Source organism: Phaenicophaeus curvirostris, chromosome 1 (genome assembly GCF_032191515.1).
Source record: "Phaenicophaeus curvirostris isolate KB17595 chromosome 1, BPBGC_Pcur_1.0, whole genome shotgun sequence".
NCBI classification, from domain to species: domain Eukaryota; kingdom Metazoa; phylum Chordata; class Aves; order Cuculiformes; family Cuculidae; genus Phaenicophaeus; species Phaenicophaeus curvirostris.
In genome coordinates this window covers 52,503,963-52,520,246 of record NC_091392.1, presented here as the reverse complement: position 1 = coordinate 52,520,246, position 16,284 = coordinate 52,503,963, and the positions used below count along the sequence as shown (strand labels likewise).

Genomic DNA, 16,284 nt, shown 5'->3' with positions numbered 1-16,284 from the left:
ATCTGGCAGTGCTGTCAGCCTGCCTGCCCCTACGGCTTCCCACACTCTTGGGCACCCTGCAGTCTCTGCTCTGACTGCATCACAGATTCTTCACAAGGGGAAGTCCTTGACTTTTTTATGCATAGCATCTAGCAGTCTTTTCAATGGCTACAAATTTAGGTTGAATTTGTTTTCAGGGCTTCTGCCCTCTCTTTAAAGATAATCATGGCATAAATGAAAAGCTGTTGTTCTGTGTCAGCAATTTTTCAGTCAGACTGAGTGTTATAGCCCAAATATTAACATAAAAAAGAAATCACTGATAACATAGGCTCTGAGATTGTTTTAAAAAAAATTGGGTTTGATGCTATTACAGTACAAAACCAGTGCAATTAGCTCAATAATTGTCACGTAGATGTAATTCACTTCCTGTCTTAATTAGTCTTATAGACACACAACTTCTACATAAACTATAAGAGTGCAATTGAGCCTGTCAAATCATATTAGTTATGCAACAGATATTATCTTCAGGGCTCCCAAAGTACGAGTGACCATTCAAGATTTCTGCCGCAAACAATAATTCCAGATGACAGTATTCCCTTGATCCCTGTGCATGTAGGAGGGAATTGCAAGAGCAGAGTTCGTTGTCATCACGTGTAGTTTATTACATAACTGGGTAAAACTAAAACCAATGCTTTACTTTCCTTATAACCTATGGAAGACAATGTTCCCTGGAGCATTGTGTTTTCATATATCAGGGAAACCTTGGTCAAAAAAGGTATATTTTAAATGAGTTTTACTTGTCGTTTTGGAAGCATGAGCTGAAAAACAAGTTGTTGTGAGGTTTTCTCCTAGTTATTAATTCATCAAAGCAGATGCGACAGAAGTAATCATTTGTAAAGCTCTAGGGTACACTCAATTTTACTTTGAGACTTTCCCTGTAAAAGGTTTGTGAAACAAACACCAAGAAAAAAGCTCTCATTCTGTCATCATTCAATTCAGAGAAGTCAAAGCTCTTGACGACTGAGCAGTCTCTGGTACTTCACATGAAGAAAGTTGGCCACTTTAACTGCAGAAGTACAAAGAGGTGACTGCTTGTTGTAAACACTAGTACGGTAGATATGTCAAGAGCATGGAGGAATTTCAGAAAGCAGTAGCAGCTGAATAATTTAAAAGCTTGAAGGGGCTGTGCCAGTGACTCAAGAAAAAAGGTCTAGAGTACTGGATATACTTAGCCCAGCTAAAGTGGATGCTAATACTTACTATGAATATGAGCTGAAGGTATTTCAAAATTGAGAGGACACTGTGTTTGGTATGGGACTCTCAGAGAGCAGAATTTTGAGTCATTATTTGTTTTTAAGCAAAGGAAAACTTAAGATAATGACCAAACAAAATTTCCCTAAGAAGACTAGTAGCACCTCTGTTCCTTAATTATTTGAGATAATATTGACCAAAGCATTAGGGACTGCACTGCTAACGCAGGCTTGCCTTGGCAGAGCAAAATTGTACAATTTGATAAACTCGTATCTTTTTCTGTTTCCAAGCAAAGCAACAAAACCATGTTATCATATTCCTTTGCCCTATTGTACTAGGAACTGGAAGTCATCGCATGATGCTCATCCTTTTCATCAGCTGTCACCCATCCAGATGCCCAAGCAGATGACAAAATGCCTATTTAAACTCTTAACTCAACAATACAAAGAAATAAATAAAAGTAGATAATGGTAACATACAACTTGAATTATACAAGAAGATTATAGTATGAGAATTTGAAAGTATTAGAGATGCTTAACCAACTATGTGAATTACTAACAAGAGTTCCACCCTGCAGCACTATGAAGCTTATCTTAGTGGAATGTGGAAAAAATAGTGGTTAGTGTTTCAAAATTCTGTTTCAATCTGACTTGAGAGTATTGGCCTTCTATTAAAAATGGTATTTTTATTTGGTGTGTAACATTACTTATAATCTTAAGGACAATTTTTCAACAAAATTCTAGACAAAATTACACTGTTGCAGTGGTGGTTTCTGAATCCTTGGATAAGACCTATAGGCAGAAGTTGAAATGATACTTCTGAAAAGTGAGAGAGGAGTTTTAAAATTTAAATCTCATTTTCAAATCTGATTTAAGGGCTTGAACATCAAAGTATCCTGTGCAGTCTTAAAAATTCTTGACCGCCAGGATATAAGGTGAAAATACTGATTAAGAAGTATGACACAAAACAGCACTGCATGGTTCATGTGATCAGTTGCAGGTATCTAAAGCAAAATCTACTGAGGATGTCAGTGCAACACTTTCCTTACTCTGCATGGAGGTTTACTGTCAATCCAATTCCAGTTAATGAAAAATGAAAAAAAAAAACCACTATAGTCAAACATTGTCAGAACACTACTTTTTATTTTATTATGAACAATACAATATATCATTAACTATTAAGAAACATGAGTAAAACAGAAGTAGTCTTAGAATATCTAACTTGTGTTGAACAGCACTTTGGCTTGGATAAAAGCTGCTTTCAGCAACTTGAGAGGAAGCAGCAAACCAAGCCCTTTTGAAATCACTGCTAGCTTTTGTTTTAAATATGTAGATTTAATTTCAGCTTCATCCTACTCTCTGATAAGATGAACCACCTGGACATGTTTTTTTCTTAAATTGCTTTCTTTTGTGGGGGAGGGGGAAAATCAAGTATTATTTCAGTTTAACCTTGGCTGTTTGTGGGTGCTCTTGAGGGCTACTGACTAATTTGATATAACTAAAATCAACTTAGTATTTTCAAATATGTATATATCTTTGTTAAGTAGCGATGCTGTTCATCCAGACCTCTTTTTCTTGACACCTGATCATGAATTTTAAAGGCTTTTCATCCCTTGCCTCACTTTTTTTTTGAGACATGTAGCATCTTTTTGCTGCAAAGGATAAAATTAATCACCACTGTTTAGAATATGTTATACCTGTCAAAAAAACCCCACATGGATTGAAACCTTTTCATTATTAAAATGAATGACAAATCTCTGACTGCTGTTTGTATAGACAAAAAAAGTACTTGTATTATTGAAGAGTAACAGCAATAGTAAAATCCAGACATTTTACTAGGCATTTAGACAACTGAAAAATATGTTTTTCAGAAAACCTGTTAGCTGCACGTATAATACTTAACATCCAGAGCAACTTAAAAAACTGGTTTGTGTCATTATTTAATAAGAAACTCATCTAAACCAGAAAACATTGGTATTGCTCTGAGTCAGCACAGCCTTTCACTATAATGGCCAAACACATTTTAAGTGAAATTCAAATATCAAGTAAAAATAATTAGAGTATTTTTTCACAATACACCTATTAGGTACATTTTCATCATTAAGTACCTCCACTTTTTTCTCTCATATTGAAACAGCTGCTTTACTTGATAAGTAGATACATGTTGAGTTGATCCTCATATGGGAAACATGGGATCTCTTTTTGTATGAAATTGGGCAATTCTGGTTTTACCTGGTGTGGTTCTGACAGTTTTTGCATGGAAATGTTGCATAATCTCAACCCTTCTTTTGTTTCTATATGTAAATCTGTGTTTTCCATTGATGTTTTTTATTAGTTATGCCCAGAATTAATATAATTTTGGTAGATGCTGTTGTTTGCACATGCAATTTGAGTTTGTGTTGATGATTTCTAAATATTATTACAATAGTGAACCTCTAGAATCCATATGGATTACATCTCAAGTAACATCATATTGAATTTTATTCCATAGGAATTTGCTGCACTGACAAAAGAATTAAATGCATGCAGGGAACAGCTGCTTGAAAAAGAGGAGGAGATTTCAGAACTGAAAGCTGAAAGAAACAACACAAGAGTAAGTATACAGTAGATCCTTCTGGATATCATGTATGTACTAAGTATGGGGAATATAAATTTAGATCTTCATTTGTATAAACAAGAAGACAAAATCCAAGCATTTTAATAAGTATGTAAGACTTGTAAAGATCTAAGTAAGAGACAGGATGCATCAGCCCTGGAGGAAATGGCTGTATGTTAGCAAGATATATTAAAAAAACAGGAGATTTGGCTTATAACATGGTAAGTACATTCAGTTTAAATGTTTTCTAAAGCAAGGGACTCATATAGACTTTCAAGCTCCAGTGCCTGCTTTAAGTAGCCTGAACATATACTCATCTCTTATAAAGGCAAAAGGCAGGATTGCAGCAGACCCAGGTTTTAAACTTATGCCTTGGATTTGGTGTGAATAAGGGTGAGACGAAGGCTGCCACACATATCACAGTGAGTCTGCTGTTTAATCCAGATGCAGCCAAGTGACCCTTGAAGTAAATGTAATTTGCTATACAGCTGAGCAAGAACAAGTTTTCACTCTTAAATTACTGTTTTCTATTTCAATTAGAAGATGTTATTCTGAGAACAAGAATATGTGAAAATTTTCTAATTATGTACAGTATAGTTTTTAGAGTAAAATAATTTGCACATGATGTCTCTGCGCAGAGGCAGAAATGATCAAGAAATCTAAGAGCAGAGCAAAGGAGGCTTTATAGTTATAGAAAGGTGTGAGAAAAGAGATGGAGAGCTCCCAGATCAGACAGGATCCAGGCTGGTAATGGACACAGAGTAGATCTCAGAGTGGTTGAACACCAAAGATGTTTTTTTCATATCCATATTTCATTCTTCTGTCATCTGGGTAGTAGTTTTGTTTTATCTCACTAAACTGATATAATGATGTACAAGACGAAAATGCTGAGAGATACTTTCTCCCTCCTTTCTTCAGTCCAGCAGTAGCACTAGTGTGCCTTACACTTCAGAAATCCAAGGAAGATGATGCCTCAAAGAGGCAAAGCTGCCCATCTACCTCCGCACTAGCTTGGAAGAGCAAGGAGAGATGATAGCATTTAGCACAAAAGTCTCACAAGTGATAGGAAAATGTGATGGGAAACATGGATTAGACGTACTTTTTCTCCCATGAATCTCATACATTCGAAACTGTCCAAAATTACTCCCACAAAAATGTAATTAATCAATGGTGAAGCACATTGGAATTGCACTGGATTCTTTAGGTTTAGTAAGCCATCTTAACTACGAATCTGAAGTCTTTCTAAAGCTGCTTAAATGCTACATGTGTCAGTTATTTTAGTATTTAAGGGAAAACTGGGAAAATCAATTAAGAAAGTAGTTTACATAGAATAAAGGATACTTTGTGTCTATTTCCAACACAATCTTTAGACTACAGAGATGTAGCTAAGATATATACTCAATTGCACCTATTCAGTAATCTCTACATACATGTTCCTGCATTTGCCTTACTTTACAGAGAAAAATACTATATAAACTAAATATGCCACCTTCTCAGTTGCCCTAATTTATTTGTGAATACGTGCATAAAACCACTTATAAAATTCTTTATCCATTGAGCACCAGCTTTTATATATTAAAACCACAATGTACCAGTACTTACTGTGGAGACTAACAAAAATCCCAATACAGCCTACAAACCAAAGATACTCACTTGCCAAATAACTGTGAGAGAAAAAAAAGATGAGTCAACTGCAAGTCATCGCCTAAGTCAGACTGAGCTCTGTCATAAACACTTTCCTAACAAATCAGAAAACTTTAAGATCATCCATTCTCATGTTTCTTGTGTTATGTAAAAGAAAAATTAGTAAGAGATTTTCCAGGAGAACTAATACCAACAAATAAGAGTTATAGAGTGTGATAATCCTTGTGACAAGTCCTTGCAGTTAAAATTAGTAAATTCCACCAGTATGTTTTCAGAACAAGGATGAAGGTAGGTATTGGAGATGAAAATATATAGGCTATGTAGGAAATGTAGAAGTTACAGTAAACAAGAGGGGAAGATATAGTGCGAGTATTAATGAGGAAGGAGAGAGAAGAAATCAGAGACGTGCCTTACCTTGACCTCTAGCAATTTCTTTAATGAGTGAGCATCCCTGGTCTTGCCAGGCTGTAAGCTGCCATATACTACATTAGTTGCCAGAGTTTGCTGTAATAACCATGCTGTCTTCTATAGGTTCCTGTACTCTTCTTTTACAGGGAAAGAACATAATTTTAGAAAGAAAGCTATTTTTTTCAGAATACAGTCTTGATGTCATGGTTGTGATGGCATCCCTAGCAACATTCATTGACAAGGCATTGCCTGCAAAGAGGCACTTTTGCAAACTGGGATCTATGCTGTTACTAATCAAAACAAGATTAATGTTATGTAAGGAAAAAGTTGCTCCACATTTTTCTATTATTAAGCAAAGATTCTAGCAAAGCAGTAGTATTTGGAGGACCCCTGATATACTTTTGCAATGATGATATAAAAAGCCTTTTCTAATATCTAAATTGAGCCTAACTAATGCCTCTCTCTTCTATCCCACTATTGTTTACACATAACCCAGCTCTTGCTGGGCTATGCTAGCAATGCTTATCTGCTCTCTCAGGACACTCTAATGCGTAACCACATGCTGTGGAAATACTCACTACAACCACTGTTTTCCCCAAGTAGAACTACCTACTACTTTTACATAGAGGGGCTCAGTTCCAAATTCTCAGATTGCTCTTTTTAAATTTTTTACTCTAACCTCTTATCTCCCTGGGGTAACACCATAAGATACTATTTGAAGTACCTACTGCTCCAAACTGATGATCAGCAAGAAGAAATAGAATTGTGTCAGGTTCTGTATAACACTTCTATCTCATCTTCTAACTCCCTTTTACATTTTCAGTTTTTCCTAACTAGCAGATTTTACTTTATACTTGACCCACTCCCATGTGGTTATTTCTTGGGAACAACCTCATACAATTTTTACCTGTCTCCACAAGAGAAAAAAAACAAAGAACACAACTTGATTTGCTACTCTATGCCAAGCTGCCGTGGCTGGTCCTGACAATAGCGCTTATAAGAGAGAGAAAGACTATGCTGAAATTACATATTTTGGGATCCATAAAGTCCAGGTCTTAGCCAATATTCCAGGATTTAAGCCTTTACTCAATATTTAACCAAGATCCTACTCAATTATTCTAGCAATATTCTTAAACAAAGCTCCCTGCTGACCTTTTGCTGTTGAATATGTATTTCTACTGCCTACAATAATTAACTTTCTCTGCCATATTACAGTAGAAACATTTTTATGTCAAGAACTTAACTGCAACTAAATCTGTCAGTATTGAGGCAAAACAGAGAATGCAAGAGTAAATATATATGTATTGATTGGTGTGGCATTGCTGACAGGAAGACAAACAGGTCTTCTCTGGAAAATCATTACATGGAACTTTGAAAACAAAAATATCTTACTAGAATCTGTTACAGTTATTTCTCTGGATATTCTCTACCTAGAGTGATCACCTATTGCATGTCAAAAGGCAGCATTTTTCTGAAGCTGGAACACAGGTCAATGTGATCTAGCATATTATTTAATGGAAGTTATAAATAACACTAATTTCACTGTACTAAATTTAAATTAAAATTGAAAGTTATTTTTATCTCAATATGTATACTTTAAGAGTAGAAAAAGTGTGTAGTATTTAATTATTAAATCAGAATATGAGAAAATCTAGGGGTTGTTTTGGCGGCTGAAGCAGAAGATCTGTTAAAATATTGATATGGATTAATATGGCTGTGTTTTTTATATTACAACAAAGTGAAAGACATACATAGGCTTTCTGTTTATAGCATAAAATGTTACACAATTTTGTTTGAAATATTTCACATCAAACAGTTTTAGAAACAATTGCAATTAAACCTATGTTAATGAATGAAACATCAGCAACAGACATAGTGTCATCACTTTTCTTTTACTTAGTATCTCAGGAGCTGAAGCATTTACTAAAGTGAGCAAGACTGACTTAGATTTAATTTTATTCATATTTTATTGTCTCAATTCCTTAGTCAATGGTTTATGAAACATCTTCAATTAGGCACTGCAGTCTTATAACAGCCATAGACCAGGAATTAACCACATATTTTATGATTACAGTTCCCTTTTATTGTATTAGAAAATTCTGAGAATACCTTTAAAGTATGGTTTTAACTCCTTTATTTAGGTCGTATTTTCTTAGAGGGCTTTTTTACTTACAGCAATTTGATAGATGCTGAAACTAAATCAAACTATAGTTTCTTGTTTTAAACATGGGAAGTTCTTACAGTCTGAAAGCACTGTGCATGTAAAAATAAGTTTACTTGTTTCCTAAAGTCCTGTAAAGGCAAAAGCATTATTTGACCAATGTAAATGACAGTAATTTTCATTATTTTTCCCCTCAATATTATGATCCATGTTCTAAAATCCTGTGTTTCTTCTTTTAAAATAAGAATTTGTGTCACAAAAAAGTTGACAATAGATAGTAAATTTAATATATAGTAATTCAATACCTATATTTGCATACATTGTATAATCTAATAGTTATTATATTTGTATTCATTATTTTCATAAAAACCCTTTCCTTAATTTCTGTTGGTTTATATCATTATACTGATTACTACATTTTCTTTCATACTTTTGCTTCGTGTATATGTGTTTCAATTAAGGTTATGGTTTACCATTATTTTCTTTTCTGTCTTGGATGTACAAGAAGACAGACACAGGACATATGCTGTAGCTAGGCTATAACTTTATTTTTTCAAAGAAAAATTTTCACCACTAGTTTAGCAGTATAGCTATTTGAGGTCACCCCACCTGACCATGGGTGCAAATTGGTTTCCATTACTGTGGAACAACGGTGAAGAAAGTGACTGATTTTATGACTGATTTTAGAAATAATCTTCAAACCCTTGTCAACTTATTTTACTTGTCTTCCTTGCTTGCACCAGAAATGGAGATTCACTGAACAATGTGCATTCTAAATATAGACTGAAAGGGAATTCAGTTTTGTCCATGATGCTGAAAAATTTTAAGCTGCATCTCAGAAGATAATTTTCAACTTAGCGGGTTGCCCCATTCCTCTAGGGAAGCCCTTGAGCTAAGTCTGTCTCATTTTAGTAAATTCCTTATGTGTTGTATTTTCCCCCTGTATTGCATTCTTTATGTCTCTCCTTTTCTCTCCAGCACCCTCTCCTCATTCTTTAGTTTCACTGTTTATTATCCTGTTGTGAGCTTGTTTCTACAAACATGCTTGTTGAAAATGAAGGAAGTGAAGATAAAATATTTTACATTCATTACTGTCCAGGTCCTGTAGCAATTCAAACTCTAATGAGTCACACTAATTTCAACTTACTGAATCATCATCATCATTTTTTTTCAGTGTCTGTGTAGTAATCATGGTATAACATATCATAAGCAGGTGATGGCCTAAACCAAAGCAGTTTATATGGTTAAACTTAACCGTTCATTTCCATTTCATAGAAATCAATCACTGTCAAAAGTGCTTTGGAAAAGAGAAATACAGAAAACTGGATGTTTTCTAATGATTTCCTTGGTTCTTGTTCTTTTGGTTCTAATAAACATGTTTTAAGATGTTTCATTTACTCACAATAGTATGTGCATTTTTCATAGAATCATAGAATCACAGAATAACCAGGTTGGAAAAGACCCACCAGATCATCAAGTCCAACCATTCCTATCAGTCACTAAACCATGCCCCTCAGCACCTCATCCACTCGTCCCTTAAACACCTCCAGGGAAGGTGACTCAACCACCTACATGCACAGCCTGTTCCAGTGCCCAATGACCCTTTCCATTAAATTTTTTTTCCTAATGTCCAGCCTGAACGTCCCCTGGCAGGGCTTGAGGACATTCCCTCTTGTCCTGTCCCCTGTCACTTGGGAGAAGAGGCCAGCTCCCTCCTATCCACAACCTCCTTTCAGGTAGCTGTAGAGAGCAATGACGTCTCCCCTCAGACTCCTCTTCTCCAAGCAAATCAACCCCAGCTCTCTCAGCCGCTCCTCGTAAGACTTGTTCTCCAGCCTCTTCACCAGCTTTGTTGCTCTTCTCTGGACTCACTCCAGAGCCTCAACATCCTTCTTGTGGTGAGGGGCCCAGAACTGAACACAGGATTTGAGGTGTGGGCTCACCTGTGCCGAGTACAGAGGGAGAATAACCTCCCTGGACCTGCTGGTCACGCTGTTTCTGATACAAGCCAAGATGCCACTGACCTTAGCCACTTGGGCACACTGCTAGCTCATGTTCAGTCGGCTGTCAACCAACACCCCCAGACTACCAGTACTATACAAAATTATGTTTACATAAAATATTGTGGTGTTCTTATGAATATTCTTGCATAGCAATTCTTGAGTTATATAGGGGAAGAGCTTGAGGATGTCCTTGTGCCCACAAATTATTATGAATTCCTTCAGTTATTAAACATTGCTTGGACACAATATTGTCTTCAAACTCAATTTCATATGTTTAAAAGTCCCTTCTACCATCATTGTAGCAAGAGGAAACTTCATAGTTCTATGACTATACTTACTTTTACACTTCCTAAGGAAGCAGAAAACATCCATTAATCTTTTTTATAAGTTTAATTGTAGTTGGGGCAAAGATGTATAAAATAGAATCATTTCAGCAGAGCAGGGGCAAGGATTTGCTGTCAGATGCTCAGTCACAGCAGACATTCTAACCCTTGAGTGATACTTCCCTTTCAGCATGGCTTGAATTAATGCAGCATAGGATACCTGGTTAATAATACTCTCTGCTCATCTGGATTTGCTGTAAGCAGCGCTCACAGAATTTGTGGAGAAATAGAGTTGACTTTTGTTGAAAAGCAGAAATATGAAATTTTTACAAGCCAGGAACCTATAGAAACATGACTTCTTAAGTGTTCTAGGGCTGACAGTAAGCAAAATGCAGTGTTCAGACACAGTTTCCCAACAAATGAACTGCTGCAAACCAACTAGCTTGAGTGAATAAAAACAGAAAGAAAAAGTACGAAATGCTCACAAGTAATTTTCCATGAGTATTTTGACACTCAGCTGTGACATCAGCTTATCTGTCTTTATACATTAAAATAGTCAACACAATATTTTGCACTGTTTGCAATATTTTATTTAACAGAGATGAAATATATGCAGACATTGAAATATAGTTTTGTTACCTCTAAACTGGTAGTTCTAAGCTAAAGGCAAACTTAGCTTTTGTGTATATTCCACTTCCACCACTTCCTATACCGAGAACTTAACTCTTTTTTTCCTCATCATCACTCTCTTCAGTCTCCATTCTTCCTTCTCTTGATAAAGTTCTTGTCTTTCTTCTGTCCATACTGCTTTCAAATTCCCTGTTGAGATCATCTATCTACCCCAGTTCAAAATGGTGTGCTGGATTTGTGTTATTTTTTCCCCTCCCGTGTTCCTTATTTATCTCTGTAAAGTTTTTCATGTCAAGAATTCTATGTCACCATCTTACACATTTTCCCTTCCCACTAAGGCCTGTACACTTACCAGTCGCCACAGGATTTATATGGGAGATAAACAGTTTAGTATAGTAGGGTGTCAAATATGATAAATTTGCTCAGTGTTGGGCCAAAACCCAGGTATCAATGTTGTGTTATCCTGGACTGTTTTAGTGAGTGTCAGTTTGAGCTTCAGACGTGGAAGGAATGGCCACGCTGAAGACTCAACTGTGATTCGACATTTTCCTTTTTAAAAAAATTTCCAGAGAATTTCTTGGCATTTTGACCAGATTCAGAGTATTCCAGAGGTAGCTATGGTGCATTGAAAAGTTTCTGCATAAAGAAAGGCAGATGAGATAGGGGACGGAACAGAATAAGCCAGAATCAGCCAGCAGGTGGGAATGACTGTGGAGAAATATAGGTCTACAGCATAGACGAGTCAGAGCCTGGCTACCCAAGGCTACAGAGTCAAGCAGAGTCTGGCTGCAGAGAGAAGGAAATGGTGCAGCTGCACAGTCTTTTTCAAGAGACAGGGAAGAAAGTAGGTTGTAGTGTTTTGACTTGCTTTCCACCAGCTATCTCCTAAATAACTAGGTGGCCTAGAAAATTCACAAATATGTATGAATTTAGATCAAAATTCAGAAATTTCCTTCTGTTAATGACAGCAATTAACCATGTATTTAAGTACTGTTATGAACAGAAATAGACTGTAAGTATTTGGAAGCTGTTCTGATCTCATCAGAATTAACCTACCACATCCTCGTACCGATTTCCCAAAGCCTTTATAAGGAAGACATCTCTTCAAATTTGCCTTTTACTTTGGACTGTCTCAAATAATTAAAAATCCACCTGTATCTGCTGTCAACCCTACAGGGATCAGATGACAGAGCTTGTTAATTTCTTGCTCATCTGCTTTTGGTAAATATGGGCCATGACTTGAATTAAGATGTGGTAGAAATACCATCTTTTGTTGAGCTGCATGGAGTCATTACAGTTCTTAGTGTATTAATATTGTCTGTATGCGTGTTGACTATTTTTCTGAATGATAGTTACAGTAGCGTAATAACTAGATGCAAATCCAGACACAAGAACAATATTTGAAGCAAAGATAACATCAAACTAATCATTCCTGACTCAATAGCAATACATTATAAATGCAATGTGATTACACCCTGGTTTTGCTCTTCTATTAGTTCATGTTGCAATAATGTGACTAACTATGGATTACAGATAAATATATATCTTCACTAATAGTAGCTATATTAAGAACCACATCAAAGGAGAAATAATAATTTACCGTGCAACTTTCAAATTTCCAGTTCAATGACTTAGATGTAATTGTATGTTACAATTACAATAAATTTAACTACATTGTGATTCATGAATTTAGCTACCCTGCTTTAATTTTACAGCTAAAAAACTCTTTTATGATCAGACAGTAAGAACAGCAATGGTAGCCCTATGAAAGTTTAGACAAATGGGGAATTTTCTATACAACATTAACATATAATTTTAATTTTTCTTTTAACCTCAGAGTAATAATGAAAGTAATTAGCATATGTTTACACAATAGGTTATTTACAGTTTATTTTCCAGGTATTTGCAGTAGCCTGAAATTTCTCTTTGCAGACCTTTTTTGTCTCTGTTGTGTTTGTAATACAAGGTAAAAAATGCCATTAGCTGTGTCATTTAGAATGAACAGTCTTAAAAAATTGATAAAATATACTGTTGACTTTTACATCTCTTGTTAAGTAACTTCCAGTACAAATTAAAAATGTATTATAGTTAAGGTGAATTAATTGTAAAGGTCTTTAGTATTTTTGCATGATGCTTTAGACTGTCTTTGGTTGTTATTTGGTTGTTAATGCTCATCAATCACTAGAACAAATAATATTGTAAATATGTATTTAATTAAATAGTGACCCTGTTTGGAGTGATTTGTTGGTTTCTAGTTTTGTAACAGAGTTTTGAATGAAATCAGGAGTAGCTTTCCTATTTTTCTATTTATTCCATCTGATTTAGAATCATGAAATGTTGTCAATAATTCCAGCAGTCTTTCCCACAGTGAGGTTGCAAAGAAAATTGCCTTTTGGCACCATGGACTTTATAGTTAGGATTTCAATGCCATTTAGGTGCACAAAAATTAATAACCTTTTATATCAAATCCAATAGCTGTTACTGGAGCATTTGGAGTGCCTTGTCTCAAGACACGAAAGGTCACTGAGGATGACAGTGGTGAAACGGCAAGCACAGTCTCCCTCAGGAGTTTCCAGTGAAGTTGAGGTCCTCAAAGCTCTGAAATCTCTGTTTGAGCACCACAAGGCTTTGGATGAAAAGGTACAGTATGGAAAAAAAAGCTTAATAAATACACTCTTTAACTTATTTTACTTTGCTTTATAATGCAGCAGAGCAACAATATTGTTTATTTACTTCTTGGAATATGTCTTATATTTACAGCATAAACATGTGTCCAGAGAAATCCATAAGAATGTATTGCCAATAGTTGTAATGCACTTTGAGTCCCTTTAGCCATCTTTTGTGAACAGTAGAATTGACTTTTCAAAATAAGGAAATCTCACCCCCACCAAGCATGATCTATTTAGCACTAAATAAACATGACACCATGGAATTTATTGTATGTTCAATGTGCTTTTAAGTTATTGCTGAGAAAATGTGAGTATCTCAAATTTTAAAATCACACCAGGTAAAAAGGCAGAATGAGATTTTACTAACTACATAAAGGAACTTCCCTCTCAACAAATCTTAGGAGGAAAATTTCCTGAATTTCTGAGATGTTTTTAGAATTTACTATATAAACACAGTATTCCCTCCATAAGTAGGGTAACCTAACTAGTCAATCCTTTCTTATCATAGGTAATGAGGGGCCTGCAGGGTCTAGATAAAAACCACAGATGATAACTACACCTAGTCATGCTAATTAAGGGAGTCTTTCCACTGGATTCCTCATGTATCCTGTGCTGGAAAGACTCTTGTGTGAATGAAACTTTCCACAAATGTGAGGTGTCACCCTGAGCATTGCTTTACAAGAATTTAGAAATCCAGTTCAAGTCCAGAAATATACTCAGAGAAGGATTGTCCTGAATTGTAAAAGTGCCTCAAAACTACACATGCAAGGAGCACGTGAGAACTGTCGCTTACAAGTAAAGAACCTTAGTTCCTTGTGGGGTCTGTCTTGGCTGATTTGCTTGGACTCATCTCTGCAGCTCAGTTGCTTCTCTGTTTTGAGATGGCTGGGTAAGCAGCACAGCATCAGAAAACATTGACTGCACAATTGAGCTGTATTGTGTAGAACCACTTCATTGGTCTCACAGTAATAAATTTAACTTTTTTAAATTCAGAAAGTTGACTATATTTAAGGAACTATTAATAAAAGAAACAGCTTTATGAAAAGGGTAACCATAGTTATATAGTAATATTTATTTGTCCATAGTAATAAACGTGTGAGACACTGTAGACTGTCAGTTATGAGTCATATTGTATTAACTCTCTGGTTCAAAGTTAAAGGAATTTAAGTAGCTTATGCCAAGTCCAAATTTATTTTGTATTTAGCGATATCTCCTTAATTTTATGTTCTATTCAGTTTAATGTTATGAAAGCATACTTGAATAAAATCTAGAAAAAGGAACATAATGACTTCTAGCTGCTGTAAGTGATTAATTTTAAAAAGCTTTTGGGTGTCATTAAGAGTTTCAAAATCCTGTATTACTAAAAATATCATTTAAGGATTGATAACATTTATGGTCTGAGCCTTGATCTTTTATCAAACACTTCAAATACTGATAATGCTATAAAGATAGTAGGGAGCTCTCCTGCTTTTATACTTTTTGACACCATACTGGATAAATATGAGAAATAATAAGTACTAATCATCAAATAGGTTCTGATTATTCAGCAGTTACATACACTTTCTTTTGTGAATGTTTTAGTGTTAAGGTGCCATGCAGTTTATTTTACATCTCATTTTGAAAAATGTACAGAATTAGACTGAAGCTAAATATAATATTTCAGCCTATATTCTTAAACATTCCATTTTTGTATTTTTTAATGTAACATGTTAAAATCAGCATACAGTTCTTTTAAATTTTTTGGGGTGGTTCAGTGTAATGATAATTATCAGCCATATTAACAGGAGATTTGTTAAATTATAAAAGAAGTTTTAAAATCGATTGGCAAAACAAAATTCTCCTATGAGTTCTTCATCTTTTTAATTTTTGATATATGTATATATATTCATTATAAAACAATCTGAGATCAATCAAGGAAATTGTTTAGTAAATGGTTATAAAATAATTTGTTATAAACCTAGCACACATAATTTTCAGGTTCAAATCCTGTATGAAATTATCTGTTTACATTATAGTATCTCTCTTTAGAAGGACTGCATCAAATACATTTTATATATCATTCAGATACTTAATGATGTAGTGCTGTTGTGTTGTACCATTCATTGTCAGCATTATTGGGATTTTTATTAAAAAATAATGGAAGTAATAAAGACTGCACACACCCAAATGTGCTAAAAAACCTTTAAGGTATATCAGTCACCTACTCTACACTTTCTTTTACAGAAAGATTATTGAAGTTAGATTTGTTTCAGACTCTTCAGAAATAAGATATTACTCCACCTATGAAAACTTGTTGATTCAGAGGTTAATCGAATAATGTACATTGGACATTCTAGAGGACAGCTGGCCCAACCTCCTGCTCAAAGCAGAGCCAAAGTTTTCAGGTTTGCTGGGGATCCTGTCTAATAAACTTCTGAATATCTCCAGGGAGAAAACCTACTCTGATGTTTCACCCTCATTGTTTTAGGGTTGTTTTTTTCCCATGATATCTAGCTGGAGATTCCTCTCTTGACTCCTGCACCTGTTGCCTCTTGTGCTGTCCTTGTCCATATCCAAGAAGAATTTGGCTTTGTTATCTCCACATCTTCTGGTTAGATGGTTGTAGACATCAACAAGGTCTC

The 16,284-nt window shown here is 35.2% G+C and overlaps 1 protein-coding gene across 9 annotated transcripts in view; it reads left to right on the top strand.

Moving 5' to 3' along the window:
- Positions 1-16,284, top strand: part of PPFIA2 (PTPRF interacting protein alpha 2) — a 324,302-nt gene that overhangs the window by 196,496 nt on the left and 111,522 nt on the right. For all 9 annotated transcript variants that reach the window (XM_069858273.1, XM_069858284.1, XM_069858303.1 and 6 more), the window contains 2 exons: positions 3,721-3,822; positions 13,470-13,634. In XM_069858273.1, coding sequence (XP_069714374.1) covers positions 3,721-3,822; positions 13,470-13,634 — 267 coding nt within the window. The remainder of the gene's footprint in view (positions 1-3,720; positions 3,823-13,469; positions 13,635-16,284) is intronic.